We start from the raw sequence: 12,683 nt of genomic DNA on the forward strand, positions 1-12,683 counted from the left end.
AAACGGAATCTTCGCGCATGCGCAGTCGGGGACCCCGCCGCGTCCGTGATGGAGGCCGCGAAGATCGTAGCGGCCTTGAGCGGCACCATCGACTCGAACCAGCGCGCGGCGGCCGAGGCTGAGCTCGACAATGTAAGGGTTTTTTTCGCCTTTAAGTTTCCCCCCCCCTATCTATTCCACACCTTGACAAACCATCACGGCAGGTTGCTTTTCGCTCGACCGACCGCGGGATTCCGCAGTCGCCGATAACCGCTTCACCGGACACCGACCGACCCCCCCCCCCTACTCGCATGGCGAGGCTACCCGTGGTGGCTCGCCTCGATTGGGCAGAGGCGCTAGGCGAGCAGCGTGTCTACTCTGCCGGTTAGGCCCTATAAACGTGGTGTATGTTGCCCGGGGTTTCGTGGTTTATTTTGCGTCTCCCGGTGAAACATTTCGCCGTGTAATGTGCGTCCGATTAGTGAGAGAGGCGTGGGATGGCTTATTGTCTGGGCAGTGGTTTCATGTAGCGTGGGGTAATTGACGCCGTGCATTCGCTGGGAAGGAGGAGAGCCCGCTTAACATGTGGCCGCGCGGGGTACATTACAACGAAGGGATTCGTGGTATTTCGTGTTAAATCAATTGCTTTAAAGAGTATATCGGTCGTGATTATATAACAATGCTATGAGGCCATGATAATACTTTTTTAGTTATTCGCAATAGCATTTATCCATACTTAATATAAGCGCTGCTCGATGTAAGTGTCTTCCTGACGCCCATACTTCCCGCTAATTAATGCTCAACCATTCTAACCAAGTGGCCCAGGGTCTTAGAACCCGTTGTATATTGAGTGAACAATTCGGGGTTTAGATTTTATACGTATTCAAATATCAAGTATTTTTTTAAACTAGTTAAAGTTGCCATTTGCGCGCGTATACATTATTAATAGTTTGCATTTCTTTCCGTCGGCTCTGTGGTGCTGCGAGCAGAGAGCAACTTAACGGGCAATCTTCGGAAGACTTTCAAGAGTTTTGATTTAAAGCTTTCGTGACTGCAGGGATTCGTATGTTTGGTCCTTTCGGTAAAGTCACGTAGAAGGGAAACAATAAAATAATAAAACAATAAAATTCTCACGACGTTTCGACTGCAACACAAGCAATCATCATCAGGTGTGAAAACCACAGCAAGAAAATTTGAAAAAAACCTGCTACTTTTTTCAAGTTTTCTTGTGGTTTTCACACCTGACGATAATTGCTTGTGTTGCAGTCGAAACGTCGTGAGAATTTTATTTTTTATATTTTTATTATTTTATTGTTTCCCTTCTACGTGACTTTACCGAAAGAACCAAGAAGACTTTCAAGAGTTTTACGTTTTAGACAAAGAGGGCAACTCGACTCGCGTTTCTCCGAGCAGAGTGGGAAAGTGGTCCCATCAAGAGACTTGATTGATGGGACCACTTTGCTGTAATTGAGAGCTTTATCAACTTGTAATTTGCACACCACAAAATAAAGTAACGTCGAATGTCCATCGCTGATATTAGGCTGGCACCACCACCATCTTGCCTTGGTGGGCAGGGAGATACTTGAACTCTTCAATAAAATTCGACACCCTTGCAAAAAAAAAGCAAAAAACACAGTGCTGACTCTTCGTGCCAGGGTTTAAAAGCCCAGGGTGCTCTATTACATTGTTAAATGTGTGTACCGTCTAGTCGAACAAATGAGTTGGGGAAAAAAGTTGGCAGCAGTATAGAAAACGTGTGCTTTGCTTTCATCACGAATCAACACTCGCATTGTAACTTGGAAACATCTGCCTATAGGCAGTTAGTCTGTTCTGAAAATCAGCCTGTCAAAACTGTCTTATAAAATTGTACAGTATATGCATTGTTAAAACTAACTTTTGTATGCGTTGGTAATGGTGATAGTAGCAGGCTGCAGAATATATATATTTTTTCCTAATTTTACATTTTTAAGTCTGCTGTCTTTCTAATGAAAGACTCGCAGTTTGAGTGGAATAACTGGAATTGAAGGCTGCTTATGGAGTAGTTGCTGTACAGCTAAAAGGCATAAAATCCAAGCACTCCATAATTAAAAACAGTCTAGCATGTCCCATAAATGTTCTTTAAACTATCATGTTTCAGTGTTAATACAATACACAGGGCATTATTATGCCCCAGCGTTTCCTTTACACTACGTTAATGTTTTACAAACAATAAGAGTAGAATTGCTGTACACAACCCACGACCTACTGAGAGTTGTGAAAACTTTAAACTGCCATACCCTTTTGTTTAAGCAGTCTTGTTTTATCTCGCTGAAATAACCTGATCAGCAAGGGAAAAATGTATGATATTACCAGTGTTAAGAGCCGGAGGAGTCTTTAAATACCATCAGTATTCTAAAAATGTACACAGATTACCCTTTTACACCCTCCCCCATTACCTGACCTCTGTAAGAGTTCATCTTCATCAGCTATGATTAAGCCACTGCTAAATAAAGTTTTTTATTTCTACGTCATCCCTCAAGGTTGTATGATGCTATAATCCATCTCGCGCATGCACGTCAACCGATTTAATTGCTGCATCGTTGCGTTGGGCATGCTCTGAGGTCCAACCTTTTGCTTACATTCCATCACTATTCTCGTTGATTGATCACCATCGCGTCCAGATATGTCGTGCCCAAACCCACTTTCATGAAGCCAGTATGTCAGTGGAACCCCCAACACGTGTCTCTCTGTTTAATATGTAGGCTTTCACGACCAATATTATTTGTAATAAAAGTTTTTGGGTTAGATCGCGTTATTTATAAATGTGTCGCAACCCTCCACCACCCTATAGTGCCAATCAGTAAAAAAATTGTGTGGGCTGAAGTAGTGAACTATTTGTCTTTTGCCAACGTGACAAACTTTTCTCAAAACCAGAAGATTGGAGAAACTCCGCATTAAGCGGGTTAAATTTATGTCTTAGCTGTAGTGATGTCCCGATCAGATTATGATAATAAAATTAAAGATTTACTGGAGGAAGATACCTATATTAAAATTAAACGAGATCCAACCAATACTTTAGAACGCAAGACTTCTGCAATCATTGCAAATTCATTAATCCCCAACACTGAGCAATACCAAATTAAGCCACTGGCCTCAAAACCACCAAGATTGTCTGAGCTACCAAAAATTCATGAAATCGGTATCCCATTACGACCCATAGTAAGTACAATAGGCTCTGCCATATATAAATTAGCAAATATGTTACTTAACAAATACAACCCTACATCGGAAGGACATCTTCATTTACAAGAAATTCAGAACATCTTGGCAATGTGATTAAAGATATTAAAATTAACCCTCACGGTAATCTGGTAAGTTTTGATATAATTTCTCTGTTCACTAAGGTTCCAGTTAACGAGTCACTTAAATTACTTGATACACTGGTAAAAAAGACGGGTTTACCAGAAGATATTCCAAAACGAGCTGACCATTGTCTAAATAACACTTATTTCTTGTGGAGAGGTGACTTCTTGAAACAAAAGGAAGGAGCAGCAATGGGCTCTCCTTTGTCTCCTGCTATAGAAAATCTGTGCATGGAAAACTTTGAAACAAGTGCACTTGCCTCAAGTACATTAAAACCATATTTTTGGTTTAGATATGGCGATGCTACTTTGGTTGTCTGGCCTCATGGTAAAGATACTTCATTAATTTATAAATGCTCTCAATGCGCAAAACCTAGCCATTCAGTTCACCATGGAAATGGAGGTGAACGACACACTCCCCTTCCTGGATATTTTGCTTGGACGTGGTCAAAATGGCAAAATAACACCACACAGCGTCTACCAAAAGGGAATGCATATGGATGCCTATCTGAATGCAGATTCGCATCATCACCCAGCACAGAAATCCTTTCTCATCAAGACGCTCGTACATCGGGCAAAGACAGTGTCAGACGGTGAAAGTTTAAGGAAAGAGGTTAAACATGTTAAAGAAGCACTGAAACTGAATGGCTATAATAATGCTCAAATTAACAGAGCATTGAATGCCAAATCAAGGTCGAACAACAATACTGCTGAAAGTGATCAGATTATCAAAACAAAATAGCATAGCTCGGGAGTTACTGACAAATTAGCCCGTGTTTTGCAAAAGCAAAACATTACGGTACAGAAAATTCAAAAACTAGTGTCTTGTGCTAAAGATTAATTCCCGAAGTTATCCACAGAAGGTGTATATCGGATCAATTGCTTATGCGGTACGTGTTATATTGGACAGACGGGATGTAACATTAGTGTAAGACTAAAAGAACACCAAAGGAACATTAACTTCTCCCAAACACAGCTGTCAGCAGTGGCAGAGCATGCTTGCCAACAAAGGACATCGAATTGATTTTGATAACGTAGTGTTATGCAGAACTAATTATTACTGACCAAGATTAGTTATCGAATCAATTCAAATTGAGAAGAATTCAAATAATTTCAATCGCTGTGATAGCTATTGACTCAGCGCAGTAGCCTAGAAGTAATACACAACACATTGCAATTCCTTACAGGTGTCACATTCTAAGTGGCTGATTACTGATCTATTACATAATTGCATACACCCCCACCTCCGCCTCTGATCTTGAATCCTGATGGGGTGCAACAATGAGGACGTCATCCTGCACTATTTAAGACCGGAAGCAGGTGGATGGCTTCACTATTCTGGCAAATCGCCCGAAGATGCTAGATGTAATTTCCAGCGAAACGTCGTACTCATTGTAATTGTTGTGGATCCACTCTTTAACACACCGGTGGGCTAAAGTAATGCACTATTTGTCTTTTGTCAACATGACACAATTTTTTACTAATTTGTTGTGTTGGGTGGTGGAGGGTTGCGACACATTTATAAATAACGTGTCTCTCTGTGCTCGTCAACATGAGTACTTTGTTCCAGTTTTGTCATTGTCCACGTTTACTATCCATGTCACAGCAGGAATTACGGACTGAATTAATACGTTCTCTTCTTTGCTGTACTGTATTTCATTATAAATGTTGACTATCTGAAAAAAGCATTTTGGCATTAATTACTTATACTTATCCTTAATGGAGTTTTTCGGTTAGATCGCTTTAATATGAATGTGTCGTTAAACCCGCCACCTACTGACACAGCCAATTAATTAGTAAGGTTTGTCACGTTAACAACACATGCCAATTCGTTACTAGTTCAGCAAACGGTGTATTGGAGAGTAAACCCACAACATTTACAACTCACGTACTTATGCTTATATTTTACTTGTAATTATTTGAGAGTAATGTCCTCTTAAAAGCACATAATTGCGTTCACCCTGTTCCCCATGTGTAACGCGTGTACAGTCTTGAAAAATATTGATAAAATGGAGCGATCTTTAAGCAGTCACGGGTTTGTCAATTATTAAAGCTGCTTGGAAATTATCCCGGGGTACCAAATAATACAAAATTGCCGAGGCAAATTAAATATTTTATTTCTGGGACACTCTTTTTTCCAGGGGTGTTACTTAACTCCACGACTGGAGTACCAATCAATCCGAAATCAGTGCTACTCCGCGATGTCGAATCCCAGCTAGGACGATTTCGCTGAAACCCTGAACGCTCGTATGCACCGTAGCGGTGCATCGTGAACAGCTCGTCGAGATGAGTCGATTGCCGCATCGCCGACCATCAACAGACTAAAAATGACTGCATCACGGACATTATGCGAGAGCTGGGGTACTATGGTACCCCGGGGTACCGCCATAATGTTCATATACCAGGTGATGCCCCTTGGCAGACTACGTTTGGGACAGCAAAAGGCAGTGCAGGAAAATCCGTTATTCTGTACTTCTATGCTCCTATATGTTTGCAACCTGCCTTGACAAACCTGCATCGGTGGATTAAGACAGTTGTAAAGTTAAATGATGATATATTCATATTGGCTTTCTGGTGGTACCGTTTTAATTTATTGAATATTTAAGCTGCTCAAATATGTTCTATAAATTATCTTGTTTAAACCATTAACCAGCTGATTTTCACCCACATCGTCTTCCTTTGTTCTTAGTGATATGTGATTGTCAATACAGTTATTTGCCGAGTGCTCTGTCTACGAGAGACAATCTTGCACATGAAGTATTAACCACAATGCAATTCATTGCGCTGCTCTAAGCTCCACTCGCACCAGAATTTTAATGAGGCGCTTCATTGAGGGAGGGAGGTGTAGTGTGAATGTTCCGCTGCACCTAATAAATTTGTGGTCACTCCACTCAGCGTTTTTATCCCACAATGCGTCTTTGTTTGTCTTGTTTACCTCATTAGTGTGAGCTAAAGCCAATATTCATGTGTCCCTGGCGGGCTGATGTGTGTGCAGAAGTTGGGTAATTTGTTCAGCGTAGGTTCCACGAGTGCTGCCTTGCAGGTGTGTAGGTGGCTTGCATTGATTCCCAAGTCGCGTTGTGGTGACCAAGTTGTCGATTTGCATGGTTGGCTACATATACGGTGCAAAAATAGTTCTACATACATTAAACAACTTGGCCCAAACCTGTGTCCCCATTTTGTTTTTAGAATTCATGGATGAGCTGCAATGTGGATATGTCTATTGCAGAGACTCCATTGTATGCTTTGGTATTTTTTGTTTATTAACATGAAGCATGTTGGTCTTTTTGTTTGGCCATGCCTCTTGTTGCAAGTTATACATTTTAGACATTCATCTTGAACCTTAAAATCCTATAGGTGTCTCAGTCTTTGTGTGTTATTGCATCTGTTGGTTTTGTGTGTGCATATCTGTTCATACAATGTGGTGATTTAGCTGCCAGCTGAAAAACTTAAAAGTGACCAATTGCATGGGAAGTTATATTTGGAATTCGAATTGATTTGATTTGTTACACGGATGATCCTACTTGGTCGTGGTGCGTGAGCACAGCAGCAACAAAAAAACAAACACCAATATTGCAGAGAATGAGCACTCGACAGGGTCCTCATGGAATATTGCACAGCTAACAAATGAGGTGTTTGACAATCATAAACGAAACGATGAAATATAAAAAAAACTGCAAGTGTTACAGCAAGAGGCGCAAGAGACAATTTAGGTACCGGTGCAAGTAAGGTCTATATTTTCGTCTTGCAGTTACATAAACACTCAAATCGAAAAAGCTCGCTGCAAACATGTGGGAGCAAGAGGTGCCAGACTAAAGTTGCGTGCAAGTCTGCTCTTGTGTTTTGTCCTAATAGGGATATAAAGTGGGGGGAACTGAGCTGTAGATGAGCAGCAAGGGTATTGCAGAAAAGTGGAGCAGCATCACGGAAAGACTTTTTACTAGAGGGGAACACTTGCACTAAGACATCCCGCTGGCGTATTAACCAGTGGGCTTTGGGAAAGACGTTACCTGCAGAGATGGAGCGACGAAAGCAGCTCGTATGCAGTTCTCTGGACTGCTGCATCGCAAAGGCTACGAGGCATGGCCACAATTTGGGGAGATCTTGGTGCAGGAAGGGATAGCTCATGGCAGCTGATGACGGCTTAGAAATACAATCTGTAAACGTATTGTACAGACTCTTAAGTGTGAACGACAAGGCACGTGTAAATATCTGCGGGTTGTGCTGTTGCTCGCGCGATCTGTGAAATTGCAACATCCTGGGTATTTTTAATTTATTTTCGAGTATCACAACATGCTCGTAGATGCGTGACGTGAGATGCTTGAGGTGCATCTTCTCTAAGTAGATGCGTGACGTGAGATGCTTGAGGTGCATCTTCTCTAAGTAGATGCGTGACGTGAGATGCTTGAGGTGCATCTTCTCTAAGTAGATGCGTGACGTGAGATGCTTGAGGTGCATCTTCTCTAAGTTAGCCCCTCTCCTTGAAAGTAAATACCTTTTTCTCCATGATGTGATCACATTTAAGTGGTTTATAAATGTCAATTGTATTGATTCCTGCTCACAAGTAATTACTAAATTGCTGCCCTTTCACGGTCTGTCGTTTTGTTTGCTTGTCATGACAACGTGGAGCTTTAATGGCATGTTCTTAATATAGTAATATATTATAGGTAACCTTAACGATATAGGTTGCACAGCTAATATGAATGACTGGATTTTGTCCTAATGATGTTTGACGTAGTTTCAAATGCAACAGTCTAAGTTTGAATTGTTTTTTTTGGATTGTTATTCAAACTTGCTACCCCTCCCCTACTGGACATGTGTAAAAAAATCATGTCATAACTCATCGGATTCCTCCTGCAGTCAAATGAAAGATTCTGATAATTTGCTACATTTGGTTAAATATTTTTCAACTTACCAGTGACCTGTAACAATAATTGGCATGTTAGCCACTTGTTTACTTGATAGTTTGAATTTGACTGTCAATGGTGGCCGGTCTTCATGACATAAGGGTTGTCATTACGAGGCCTAACCCATGAATAGATCAGGAATCGGATAATGGGTAAAGCTCTCCCAATGCGTTATTGGTTTGTACAGCACAACCACTAAAAAAACCGACATGGTAGCTAATGGATACGTTCTCATTTAGGGTAAATTAACTTATAATGCATAATTTCTCATTTCTTGATTGCATTCACCATTTTATAATTGCGCTTTTTTGTTTGCGATTATTTATCACATAACGCTGAGACATCGCAAGCATTCTTTGAGCTGAGCCATGCGATAAACTCTTTATGTTCAAACAGCTGCATCAAATTCCACCGCACTCATTGGAGGGCGTTTGTTGTGTGTGTAGGCCTGCATTTTCTGTCTACATTTTTTGGTGCATCTCTTTGTCATGCGAGTAAATGTGACATACGGACATCGACGTACGGTCCTTGTCTCGCGACACATTGTAGTTGATGCTTACTCAGATGTGTTCTTTCAATTTTAGTGTTACAAACGTAACAGTTTCCTATTTCAGTATTTTGGTACTTGCCACGTAAAGTTGTGAACACGTTGGCATGTAGAAAATTCTGTACCGAGGTGGCTGCATGCTTTGATAAGTTAATAATGGTTTAACCTGTTCAATTTCCATTCTTTGTCTTACCATGCCAATGTGCTCTGTACAAGTCCCAATATCAAGTTGCCATTAAAAGTTGGGTTACCGTAAAAAAAGAGCTTCTTAGCTCAATGGGCCTTTCTTGAATAAACCAATTGCACTGCGCATTCTCACAAGAAATCCCATTTCCAGATTTGCTCAAGAGTAAAAAAACTAAATACAAATGACAACTTTTTTGCTTCATTAATAATGTAGGAATGGATGAAGGCTGCTGCGAACATAACCTAATTCCTTGCCATTCTTGTGCCCGCCACAGGCCTGTAAGATCAACGAGTTCGCTCCCATGCTGCTACAGATCGTCATGTCGGAAGCCGTTGATCTGTCCGTGCGGCAAGCAGGTGAGTGCCTCAAGTAACCCTCGCAGTGAGCCGCACTCTTTAAGAAATATGCAACCCCCAAAAATGAATATTTTATTACCTCTCGTCTGCTGTATGTCCGAGCTACGCTGGGGCCGTGCTAAGCTAGCCCCGTGCAGTGCCAGCTTGTTTTTCAACTGCAAAAGCCGAGCCGTGCTTCTGAAGTCACGCACGGTGAATGCTTTGTTAGCTCCACCGCTGGCCCTGAGCCAGATTCAGATGTCTTGCTAGGACACCGCATGACAGTTTGTTCTGGCTCAGCAGAGGAAAACAGCCAGTGGAAAAACATCGGTCCTGTGAGTGACCTGCACCGGCTCAGCTCGGATGTGCCATTGGAAAAGGGTTATTATATTGTAGGTATGAACCTGGGCCAATCTTTGGTAATAAGGAAATATAATTTAAAATTAGGGTCATCTGTTTTTTTTTCCCAGCCCTAATTAAGAGTTCGCCAACATAACTGTCCTCTTGAGTGTGACTAAATCGGGCGGGCGTTTTTTTTTTGCGGTCTGTGACGCACTCAGGCGCCATCTACCTGAAGAACAGCGTCAGCCAGTTCTGGGAGGAGCGCAATGTGGCGGCGGCGGTGGCGGCGGGCGAGGTGGCACCGTTCTGCTTTCCCGAGGCCGACCGCGCCAAGATCCGCGAGGTCATCGTGGAGGCCATCCTGCACGCGCCCGACATTATCCGGTGAGCGCCTCCGACGAGCACTTCACTCAGAGCTGATGCAACCAAGCCATGTGGGGTCTTGAAACTAGAGCTCTGAACCTGACGGTGTAATTGGATAATGCTAAGTCACAGTCTGTCAGTCCATGGGTAAATAATTCGGTCTGCTTTGCAGCTGTACACTGTACATTTCACTGGTAATGAACCGACGGCGTGTGCTGTCTTGAGTATGCCGGATTGTCGCTGTGATGTATTACACGAGTCGTTGTTGTACTGTGGGGGGGACCAGCCCTCTTGCTTGGTGTCACCAATTGAGTGCCACCCTTGTACCTGTTTGAGCAGTGACACTTTTACTTGGCTGTGATACACTTTGCAAAGTTAGGTTTTCTTTCGGCAATTTTATTAAACACATATTTTTTTAGGATGGTGCCCATCTATATTTGAAACCTGTGATGTAAATTCTGCATTTCTGTGGCAGAGGCCGGGCTATCCATTGCACAACGAGCGTTGACTTTCCCAGAAGTGCGGTTGCTTTTACAGCCCTTTGTCAGTCCACCAATGGATGAATGCCTCCCCCCCCATACCATGTCACTCATGAGGGTTTTCGACCATACTGCATGCTGGTTAGAGCATGTTGATGAAGTGGAGATGGGCAAGGACCAGTTTTGACATTGCTTACCATTGATGTTAGCTGTGACTAGGATTCAAACGCGGGTCGCCGGATTCATAGCGCAGCACGCTCACCACTGTGCCACCAATCATCGTTATTTGCATTACTTGTATAATATTGTGGCTATGAAATGAGCTCAGGTTTCACATAAACACATTACAGTCGTGCGCAATTGATACATGAACCCCTTTGATACGGTGCCGCCTCTACTCATGTTCACGCTTGCTGCACGCACCGCCTTCTCCCATGCTGCTTTACACCGCTGACCGTCGCGGTGACGTACACGTGGTGTCTCGCAGGGTGCAGCTCACGACGTGCATCAACCACATGATCAAGAACGACTACCCGAGCCGGTGGCCCGGCGTCATCGACAAGATGAGCCTCTATCTGCAGGGCGATGACAGCCGCTTCTGGCTGGGCAGCCTGCTCTGTCTGTACCAGCTCGTGAAGCTATACGAGTGAGTACGCACACTGCCGAAGGCCGCGAGCGCTCACAGATGGTCGAGGCAGCGGTGCGTTTCCCACGCTGATGTTATTTCCACGTGCTGTGAAATAAATGTACGTGTGTTGAGCTTCTTTTCGTACCTTACGGAGTCAACCGTGCTAATGGGAGGTGCTGGGTTAGGACAACAAATTAAACACAAAGCAGTTACATCATTAGACCTCCTTTGCCAGTACCACAATGTAATAATAGGGTTTTTCCCTTTTTTTTTCTGGCAACAAAACTGAAACCATTTTACTAGGATTCACGTCTGCATTAACCACAATACCTGCAGTCAAAATGCAAACAAAAAACATACTATGATAATATATGCATTGTCCTTGAAACGGATTGGTCCACACCAAGGGACATCTTTCTTTTGAGCCTCGACCCAATTGGTGCTTGACCAGATGACGCCAAAAGGCGTACAGGTCAAAAACAATGCACTATCAAAGTAATGATTGCTCGGGGTGAGCTTTACATCATTAGACCTCCTTTGTCAGTACCAAAATGTAATAATAGGGTTTTTTCCCTTTTTTCTGGCAGGAAAACTGAAATCTTTTTACAAGGATTAATGTCTGCATTAACCACAATACCTGCAGTCAAAATGCAAACAAAAAACATACTATGATAATATATGCAGGACAATGAATATATTATCATAGTATGTTTTTTGTTTGCATTTTTACTGCAGGTATTGTGGTTAATGCAGACATGAATCCTCGTAAAAAGGTTTCAGTTTTGTTGCCAGAAAAAAAAGGGAAAAACCCTGTTATTACAAAGCAGTTATAATGAAAGCAGTTCCTTCAGCTCGCACTCGGCTGCACGCGCGGCACTGCCTGCAGTACCTGGTCATATGGCTACCTACTATCTCCTTAGTGCTTAAACGCAGGGAATGGTTTTTACCCCTTCCCTCGAGCTGCTGCTGCTCGCCAGGACGATGGCGTGGAGGGGTCATAAGATGCCTTCTCTAATTGGGTCCCCCTCGCGCTCTCCCGCTGCTCTGGCAGGTACAAGAAGACGCAGGAGCGAATGCCAATGCTTGCTTCCATGCAGCTCTTCATGCCCGTGCTACAGCAGCGCTTTGTGCAGCTGCTGGCCGACTCGTCAGAGCAGTCCCTGCTCATCCAGAAGCAGATCCTGAAGATCTTCTATGCGCTCGTGCAGGTGCGTGTCCTCGGCATTGTATGATGGACGGGCTTCTGCAGTTGGCGACACTGTGAGCTACGTCTCTGGCCAGTTGAAGGCTGTTGGAGTTGGCCCGCCGACAGTTACTTTTTGCCGAGCCGCAAGGAAATTAAGATTGGAGGAGATCAAATGGAGATAAGTAGTCTTGTCAGAGACCCGGTGTCAGGAGATACATGAGTGAGATGAAAGACAAATGGGAGGTTCAGGCAAGAGATAAAGGTTCATGAAATGTAAGAGGTAAACAAGAGACAGCTGCGTGAAATGGGGTGCAAGAAGCACGGATTAGGGGGCACGTATGGATGGTATGACAGTTTGTCACGTGGCCCACGAAAGTCCTAATATTATT

General features: G+C 43.1%; 1 protein-coding gene across 1 annotated transcript in view; it reads left to right on the top strand.

Moving 5' to 3' along the window:
• Positions 1 to 12,683, top strand: part of LOC116945530 (importin-7-like) — a 41,731-nt gene continuing 29,048 nt past the window's right edge. The window contains exons 1-5 of the mRNA XM_032959901.2: positions 1 to 132; positions 9,236 to 9,317; positions 9,857 to 10,022; positions 10,968 to 11,126; positions 12,160 to 12,316. Coding sequence (XP_032815792.1) covers positions 49 to 132; positions 9,236 to 9,317; positions 9,857 to 10,022; positions 10,968 to 11,126; positions 12,160 to 12,316 — 648 coding nt within the window. The 5' untranslated portion in view covers positions 1 to 48. The remainder of the gene's footprint in view (positions 133 to 9,235; positions 9,318 to 9,856; positions 10,023 to 10,967; positions 11,127 to 12,159; positions 12,317 to 12,683) is intronic.

Source organism: Petromyzon marinus, chromosome 24 (assembly GCF_048934315.1).
Source record: "Petromyzon marinus isolate PM22_M1 ecotype Great Lakes invasive population chromosome 24, UKy_Petmar_22M1.pri1.0, whole genome shotgun sequence".
In the NCBI taxonomy this organism is placed as follows: Eukaryota; Metazoa; Chordata; class Hyperoartia; order Petromyzontiformes; family Petromyzontidae; genus Petromyzon; species Petromyzon marinus.